Source organism: Hordeum vulgare, chromosome 1H (genome assembly GCF_904849725.1).
Source record: "Hordeum vulgare subsp. vulgare chromosome 1H, MorexV3_pseudomolecules_assembly, whole genome shotgun sequence".
NCBI lineage: Eukaryota > Viridiplantae > Streptophyta > Magnoliopsida > Poales > Poaceae > Hordeum > Hordeum vulgare.
The window spans coordinates 74,779,920-74,789,350 of NC_058518.1; the positions used below are offsets into that span (position 1 = coordinate 74,779,920).

Here is a 9,431-nt window from a genome sequence, read left to right on the forward strand (position 1 = left end):
ATAATGAATGCTATCACATTTTAAGACAAAATTACTCTTAAGGTTTTAGACATGCCGAATCGACTTTAAGCTTTTGCAAGTTTGTGGACTAAACCATCACATACATTGAAAGTTTATGGGTCTCTAATGATCTTGCCTCTTTATGAATAGTTTTCATGAAAATATAAATATTTATGTATATTAAACTAACTATTCATGTATTTGAAAAAAATGCACCCGTGTTTACCTAAAGATGTTCTTATGTGTGAAAATAAATGTTCATATTCTCAAAAAGATGTTCATAATGTGGAAAAACAATTCATTTGTTCCAAAATAAATGTTTATGTATCTCAGAGCAGATACTCATGTACATAAAAGCAAAACAAAAATCATAAGGGAAACAAACGAATAAGGAAAAAATGGTCAAGAAAAAACGTGCATTTATCTCGAAAAAATCATTTTTGTATTACCCAAAAGGTAAAAAAAAATACGTGTAAAAGGGAAAAGTTTTTTTTGTATATGAAAGTAAATTAATTAAAAACGTATTTTATTTTACAAACAAAATAAAACATAAAAGAGGAAAAAACAAAAAAATTGAGGAAAAAAGGAAAAACAAATAGAAATGGAAGTAGAGGAAGGGCTACATGGGCCGACAAGCGGGCTGGTATGCGGTACTTCTGGGCCTTCCGGGTCGCTCCACGAAGTCTTATCTCACGCGCCCCGCACGTGCTCCCCCCTGCTTGCTCCACTCTCTCTGAGGTCGAGGATAAGGAGCCGAGCTCCCTCGTCGCGGCGAGAGGGAAACCCAAATCAATCAAACCGCGCCCTCGAAGCACGCGCAGCAGCAATGGCGGCGCTCGCCGCCCTCTTCGCCTCCCCGGCCCTCCCCTTCCCCTCCACCTCCGCCTCCTCCTCCTCCCCACCGTCATGCTCCTGCCGCTTCCGCCCCGCCGTCGCCTGCGCGCCGCGCCACCCGCCCTCCTCACGCCGCGTCACGCGCCGCTTCGACGAGGTGCGCTTCTTTCGTGCGCTCGCCGCCCGTGCTCCCGAGTAACATGCCGAGGGACCTCTTGTCTGACGTGCCGGGACTCGTTTTGGGGTGGTTCGCAGGTGGAGGGGGCGTCCAAGAAACGGCGGGGCGGCGTCATTGGCGGTGGAGGCGGCGGCGGCGGCGGAGGGGGCTCGCTGGCGTCGTCAACGCGCAAGGATAAGGGGCTTTCCGTCGACTTCAAGGATCCGCAGGTGCGAAGCGCAATGAAATGCCATGTCTTTGGTTGTGCACATTGTACAGTGCTAAGAGTTTTAACTTTTAAGTAGAACTACTAGATTTCAATTTAGGATGGACATTCCAATTGGCTCCAAGTAGGCCATTTTATTGGCTGGGAGCTACTAGTATCGAATTGCTTCCTGGTTCTGTAAGCACGGCAGTGTTTGCTGTTTGGATTGGGTGGGTGTTTCGTACTACTACAATTCAGTACTCTCCGTTGTCGTATGTATCTGTTTTCGGGATATGCAAGTTGTCATTGCAGTCTTAATTGCCGCATTCACCATTTGATAGAGCCACGTTTCCTTTTGTTTGCCATGTAAGCTCACCGTTGCAGCAATTACACCTTCATGCCTATACTTTTGTCTAGAACCTCTCAACTCTCCTTCGACGTCTCTGAGATCCTTAATGTGTGTTCTTACTGTCCTGTGATCTATTTCTGTGGACGTATTAGCTATTGTGACTCTTATATCCACAAGTTTTTCTATTTTTTGTTGCATTTAGTGTTGTGATCGATGACATCATAAAAGTTGCATGGTTTTTCTGCTAACTATGTGTTGTGCTAGGTTGCGGATTTTGAGGATCTTGAAGAGGACAAATTCCTTAATGCTGTTGTTAAGGTGGGTCTCAATAATATTTCCTGGCTGTCAATTATGCTAGACACTGCTAGTTTAGTGCGGGAACTTGATGTGTGTGCTAGATGCTGCTTATGGTATTATAAATGTACTTTGTGTATAAGTATGTCTGTCAAGCATAGTGCTCTAGCCTGATCGAAGTCAAAAGGTCATTGTTACCTTGATTTTATGTTGTAGTGTTGTGCTTTGTTTTTATTAACCATGTATGTCGGGCTTAACTATTTGATCTCTTGTTAGGTCTACTGCACTCATATTAGACCTGATTATGGGCTTCCTTGGCAGAAGCAAAGGCAACATTCAAGCACTGGGAGGCAAGTATTGGCCTCATACTTATATATGATTACATTGTTTATTGTAGTTCTTTTCATTTATCATTTTTATATTCGGCACTGACTATTGACATCCCTCGTCCTGCATGTTTAGTGAGTGGATGGGAAAGGGTGCGGGCATAAGCATTTGGATTCAATATGCTGCAGTTAGGGATATATTGACTTAATGATGTTAGATGGGTGATGCAGTGTTCCTTTTCGGTTTTATGTTTCACAAACTGACTGGACAGCTTCACAAGTAAATTGCAAACATATCTGGTGGTTGTTTCATTCTGAAAGGCTGCATACATTTTGAAGTCTTGAACAAGCAACTCTCACTTTTATACCTTAACCTTTATCTGAATATCTGGATGCAGTCACTCATTTCAATATAATTTCAGTGGTGATCCTCATGTCTTGAATTTAGAACTTCTGCTTATCTTACTACACATTTCTTTTGCAGTGCCTTTATGATTGGTGATAATAAACTATTGACAAATGCACATTGCGTTGAACATGACACCCAGGTGCTTACTTAATTAGACATACCTATGAATTTCTTCTTTTTATTTTATAGCAGACTCTTGGATCCACATTTTCGTATATACCTTCTTTTGAAGAAGCATTGCTTCCTAACATTCTTCTTAGGCAGAACAATCAATTATTTCACTGATTTTAGTTTGAATGACCTGTAAGTTGTCCCGAAACCTGGCTAAAAAATCCCATATTCTTATTTAGCTGGGTGTACTATCCACATGATCACATCATAGCATGGGATGTAAACAGAATGAAGCTAATTCCAGCTCCGAGGCGCTCCAATAATGCAAGAACTGCACAAACTTGGCTAAAATCTTGTCGTAGCTCTAAAACTGAGTTTCAGTTCAACCACTAACATGTATTTTGACTCTAAATTGCTTTCTCTGAATTTACTGGGATTATTTAGTTTTGGAGTTTTGGATAACTAGTATGGGTTAGACTAATTCAAAAGTTCTGTCAATAATTAAATATCTTGTATCATTTGTTTCTGGCGGTTAATGATTTAGTTATGTCATTTACAATATTAAACTAAGTCTTCTTTTATATGCAGATTAAAGTAAAGCGAAGGGGAGATGACAAAAAATACGTCGCCAAGGTATTCTCCCTGCAACTGTGCTGCTTTATCGACATTTTATCCAAAATTGTGCTCACATAATCTGGATTACCTGAACATGGGCACATGCTTAGAGTGTTCTTACATCAGACACTCCCTCGACAATGAGTCTACCTTTTACTCCTGAGTCCTTCTGTTACTGTTATGTTCTGTTGTGCATATCAAGCTTGGTTTGCCAAATTTTCTGATTGACCACATTCCTCTAGATCGGTAAGGTCTGAGTCTCCACAGTAGGCACATAGGATTGCTTACAAAACTGAAGAAAAAATAATAAGTTCCTCGGACGATGATTTGATTGTCTAACATTTGCAAAGGTCTGTAAATGCTATTTAATGTTAATATTATCTTTTGAAATAATATTTTGATTATTAGTTGCAACTTTAATTAACTTTTTCCGAAATCTGGTTTGGTTGCCTGATTAAGTAGTTTACAGGTCTTAGCTAGAGGCACAGAATGTGATCTTGCGATGCTCTCTGTCGAGAATGAAGAGTTCTGGCGAGGTACAGAACCACTTCAACTTGGTCGTTTGCCATGTCTTCAGGTAATTACCTATGTAATGTTCGAATGTACCATGCACTTACTGAAAGCGTGACAGTAGCGTCAAATGAACCAGCCCTTCGTTATTACTATTTGTAGCTACATTTGTAAAGATATGTACGATACTTGGTTGATATTGAGTGATATGTCATTTTTTCTATTTCTTTTGCTATCTGACATCGTTCTGATGGTTTATCTCAGGATTCAGTAACTGTTGTCGGGTATCCTCTTGGTGGAGACACTATATCTGTGACAAAAGGCGTTGTATCACGCATTGAGGTGCTATCTCTTGGCTGATTCAGTTTTCTTTACATTGTACTTTTTGAATGGACTCTTCCCCTAACAAGCAGAAAAGAGATGGTGTTTCATGCATACAATGATTGTCCTATTTCTCGGCTATCAAAAAAGCCTTGACTCCTTGTGTGTTTGTATAGCAGTTCGATAGCTAATACTGTCTCTTTTTCCAGCGCATGCTTCTAGGATGTGGAAACAAATTAAACTGCTTTCTATGATGGTTATCAATATGGCTTTCTGGAATACACAAGCTTTTTTTGCTGTCAAAAAACGACCTTCATATTCTAACATTAGCTAAATAGTTTTAATTAGTTTGGTAGGTAAGTAGTTATCAGTTACTCCGTCTGTCTCAAAATATTAGGCTTATAGTTACCGTAGCTTTATTTCAGAAGGTCAAATGTACTATTCTCTTGCTCTCGTGACCTTGTTTGATGAAAATACGTATTCCATGTCACTCACTGAAGTTACAGCAAATTCAGTATTGTTTCAGAGGTGTATATTGATACAGCTAAGCTCAAATTATATATATTTCTAAGACAATCACATTTAATATTGCTTTAGTTACATAGTTGCACTTATACTATTTTACCTTTGGAATAGCCCAGGTCACACCATATGCGCATGGAACATCAGATCTTCTTGGGGTTCAAATTGATGCAGCAATAAACGCAGGTTTGCTTTTGCCTTGAACTTGTGATTTGATTTAGGAAGGGATTTCCTTGCTATATTTTTTAATTTTTTGAGGAGGATATATAAAACATCGATATTGTGTTACTTCTACAGTTCTACCTGATCTTGACCTAAATTTATTTCTGCCAAATGGTAAGATGAGTTTGGTTTTGTTTGCTTTCTGGCAGGAAACAGTGGTGGACCGGCATTTAATGAGCAAGGGGAATGCATTGGAGTAGCATTTCAGGTACTTTTACTTGTTACTTGTTTACATAGCCGATGTGTAGAACTGTGGATATAAGTGATGTACTCCCTCCATTCCAAAATACCTGTGGTTTTACTCCAAATTAAAATTTAAACTAAAACCACAACAAGTATTTTGGAACGGAGGGAGTACATACTAGTGTGTTAAGACAAATCAGGTGTGAAACCAAATACCGATTCACATTAGTAAAATGTGTTAAGAGTTGTATACACTTTCGGTGTATTAGCTGTCTAATATCCCTGTTGTATAAGGGTTTCTCTGCATATTTACCACACCAATATGTGTGTCAGTGTGAGTATATACGGTCTATGGCCTCATGGGAATACAAGTTTCATGTTTCCTCACATGGTATCAGAGGCATAAGGTCTCAAGCTCAAGAGGTAGCCACCGTTCTATTAATAAAAATAGTTGCAGCCTCCATCTAGACATGAGGGGAAGTGTTTTGGTTTTTGGTTCAGAAAACAGGTTATATGGCTTTGTTGTATCAATTCAGATCGGATTTACTTAATCATGGATTAGAGTTGCATCATTTAACATTTTGTAAGCGGTTGACCACTTTGTTTTTCTACTCAAATAAAAGATTATGTTTCCCAAAGTTTTTATTAGCAAACCTGAAAGATGCACTCAAAGCCCTGTTACTGCGTAATTTTGATGAACATCAGATGGTTAAGTACATCTGGTATGAGTGTACTTACCCAGATACGTTTCTGCACTATTAAACGTTTATCTTCTGGTCTTTCTATTCCCTTTCTTCATGCTGTCTTTTGTTTAGGTGTTCAGGTCAGATGAAGCTGAAAATATTGGATATGTTATTCCAACTACGGTTGTATCCCATTTCTTGAATGACTATCGGAAAAATGGAAAATACACAGGTAAAGTACATATATCTTTGAAAAGAAAGACAAACAAACTGCGCCTTATATAAGTACTTAATTATACATTGGCATATAACTTACCAGTCTGTTCATTTGCTTGCAAAATTTGCTTGGTCGGGCTTCACTGTTAAACTTTAGAGTTGTATTAATTTTGGCATTTTGCTGAAGCCTTTTTAACCCCCTAAATATATTTACAAGTTTTTCGTAATGTGCACTCACCGAACATGCATTCATTAGTAAAACTGTGTGATGACTGGTGCTTGTTTTCAGAGGGCGAGGTTGCTGTTGTATGTTTCAAGTTGATGTCCTCAATGTGTTCATACATTATGCAGGATTTCCTTGCCTGGGCGTCCTACTTCAGAAATTGGAAAACCCAGCACTGCGTGAAAGCTTGAAGGTGCCTTCAAGTGAGGTATGTATGCTATCGATATGTGTTCAACCTCAGCTTGTGGATATGGAGATTTATTAGAGTTTTTCGAATGAACTCTCTCATACACACAAAGACACATGTATTTCCATAAATTGTGTATAAGGCGGTGAGGCGACCTAAGGCGAGCACCACCCGCTGTTTATAAGGCGGTAAGGCGACCTAAAGCGGACGCCTAAGCGCCTAAGGCGGGCATATTTGTAAGGCACTGCCAGGGCGCCTTATCGCCTAAGCGTCTAAGTCAGGACGCCTTAAAAACAGTGTTTCCATATGGTTTAGCCAGTAGTTTCTGGTGAGATCCATGTCATTGACGGCAGCATTTTGTATCATGCCTACTGTCTAAATGCAGATGTACATCTGTATTAGTACCAGATAGTAGTTAGTGAGTTGTGTAGGTTTCTGATTTCTTTGTCTGGTAGAGATTACACCACAATAACTCATTTTCCCTACATAATAAAATGTGGCAGTTAAATAAAGAGTTACCGATTTATATCCAACAAACGTATGTTCTGAAAACTGCTCTCAGTTTTGTCCTTACCACTGAATAGTGCTCTATGTTTTTCATTATTCTCCTATAACATGCCATTTTAATTGGTTGAAGGGTGTTCTTGTCCGCCGGGTTGAGCCTACTGCTCCAGCAAGCAGTGTTCTGCGAAAGGTAAACTGCAGCTGCATCTCTTGGGTCGAGTTCACAGATTTGCTACCTTTAGGTTTTCTTCCTGCAAATGAATCTTTCTGAATTAATAGTTACCAGAACAGTATTTGCTACATTTGTTTCCCTTTAGCTGATCAGATGTTTGTTTCTCCAGGGAGATGTGATAACAAGTTTTGATGGTGTCTCGGTAGGATGTGAAGGAACAGTACCATTTCGGTCCACTGAGCGGATTGCTTTCCGCTACCTCACAAGTCAAAAGTAAGTGTTTTATCTTATTCCTCACAAGTACTACCATTTTCTTAATCATCTTGAAGTGCTTTTCCCAACCTTATTAACTTATTTATGTTCTGTTCTAGGGCAGAACATATTTTGTCACCAGTTTCTAGTGGTCTGAAATTTCATAATGGCACAATACCACAAATCTATATTTTGACAACCATTGACCATAACCAGTGGGATTTGCTTCAACATGTGTACATATGCATATAGATGTCACATTCTCTATCATTTGTATGGATGGGTAAAATGAAAACCTTGCAATCACCCATTGACATGTATCTATTTCATGTTACCTTCTGAACCTCCATTAGTGATTCAGTAGTGCAAAATCATGGAGAACTGAGCAGTCTTGAATTATATGTGCACCGCTCTTCATTTGCTCAAAACCCTTGTGTGTAATGCCTACGAAGCTCCCTCTTGATTTGAATACCAAAGTTATAAACCTTTTCCATCTGAGGCATTGCAATTTTCTTCCATTAATCTTGTATGTGGATCATATAAATTTGACACTAATAACATCCTTTAACATCTGAAGAAAATAAAATATTCCAACATGATAGCATGAACTGCGTTAAACAATCGTTATTTTATTAATCAGGTATGCAGGTGATGTTGCCCAGCTAGGTATCATTCGGGAAGGCAAAGTCATGAAAGTGCAGACCGTTTTGCGTCCAAGAAAACATTTAGTAAGACACTATGGCCCTTGATCATTTCATGAGCTAAAACTAGAAATGTAAAAATTTCACCGATTTCACAATTTTCTTCATCCTCAAATAAGGTGCCATTCAATGTTGATGGGGGTCAACCTTCTTATCTGATAGTTGCCGGCCTTGTCTTCACGCCTTTAACGGAACCATTTATAGAGTAAGTAACCAACTATTTCCTCTTTCATTCCATGCTTGGTGTCAGAAAGGTTTTAGTTACTAACACATAAATTTATCTTCATTTGCAGGGAAGAGTGCGAAGATACTTTAGGGGTAAGATCATTCCACATGACCATCCTGCCTGCAGCTTGCCTTTTTGGAAGACCCGCAATCTCTTACTGTTATTGATATCTTGTCTTTGTGTACAGTTAAAATTGTTGGCGAAGGCACGATATTCTCTATCAACCTTCGAAGGGGAGGAAATCGTAATTGTATCTCAGGTATGTTGTATTTCGTGGTTAGATGAATTGACTAGTCCTAGTGCTGCGTGTTATCACGTTCTTAAGTTATCAATGTTGTCCAGGTACTGGCGAACGATGTCAACATCGGGTACGAGCACATGGGCAATCAACAAGTAAACCTCTTGTCTCCTCCACTTGTAGCTATCTTGTTATGCATTTTCGTTCAGCTAATATGTTCCTGTAACCAATAATTTTATCAGGTCATAAAACTAAATGGAACTATGATAAAGAACATCCACCACCTTGCTCATCTAGTGGACAGTAAGTACAGGCTGCTTCCTGTTGAATAGCCTTCTAGAACCATTTATTCATGCTAATCTTATCATGGTTAAAACAAATGTGTAGCCTGTCAAGACAAGTTCTTGACATTCGAATTCGAAGACGACTTCCTCGTTGTGTTGGACCGGGAAGAAGCAGTAGCCGCATCGTCAGATATCCAAAAAGAGCATGCCATCCCCTCTGTAAGGTCAATGGATTTATCGGAGCCCTACGTTGACACAAACCATGAGGTCCAAAACCAAGGCGAGGATTTCGGAGACAGTCCCGTGACAAACTTTGAACTGGGCGTTGATTGTCTGCTGTGGGCGTGAGAAGCTGCTATTGCTCCATTCTAGAAACCAACAACGCCAGTCGAAATGGTAATTACACCTGCGGGTTTTTTCGTCTACCCGATGGCAAATACAGTTGATAGTGGCAAAAGCCGAACCATGTTGTATTTTGTTGTATCTTAATGCTGGAAGGTTAGTTTAGGTGTAATTTTTAGAGTATGTTGTATGTTAAAATCACAAAATGTTTCATTCATCAACATTTTTCGAGGGACTGTGGACTGCGTTGTGGCGCATCCCTTGGCTGCCCTTTGTACAACTAGGTGACAAACAATTCTTTAAATTCTCATAAGTGCAATAAATTGTTGAATTTTTTTTGGATTA

General features: G+C 39.3%; 1 protein-coding gene across 1 annotated transcript; it reads left to right on the forward strand.

Annotated features, from left to right (window-relative positions):
* Positions 1–723: 723 nt before the first annotated feature.
* LOC123424918 (protease Do-like 2, chloroplastic) lies at positions 724–9,431 on the forward strand. Its single transcript, XM_045108606.1, has 21 exons — positions 724–991; positions 1,090–1,221; positions 1,810–1,863; positions 2,116–2,189; positions 2,650–2,713; positions 3,274–3,318; positions 3,770–3,877; positions 4,075–4,152; positions 4,773–4,839; positions 5,025–5,083; positions 5,874–5,973; positions 6,309–6,388; positions 7,005–7,061; positions 7,213–7,316; positions 7,936–8,023; positions 8,116–8,201; positions 8,290–8,314; positions 8,410–8,481; positions 8,565–8,615; positions 8,703–8,763; positions 8,848–9,431. The coding sequence occupies exons 1-21, from the start codon at positions 827–829 to the stop codon at positions 9,090–9,092; spliced, it is 1,815 nt and encodes a 604-aa protein (XP_044964541.1). The 5' UTR covers positions 724–826; the 3' UTR covers positions 9,093–9,431.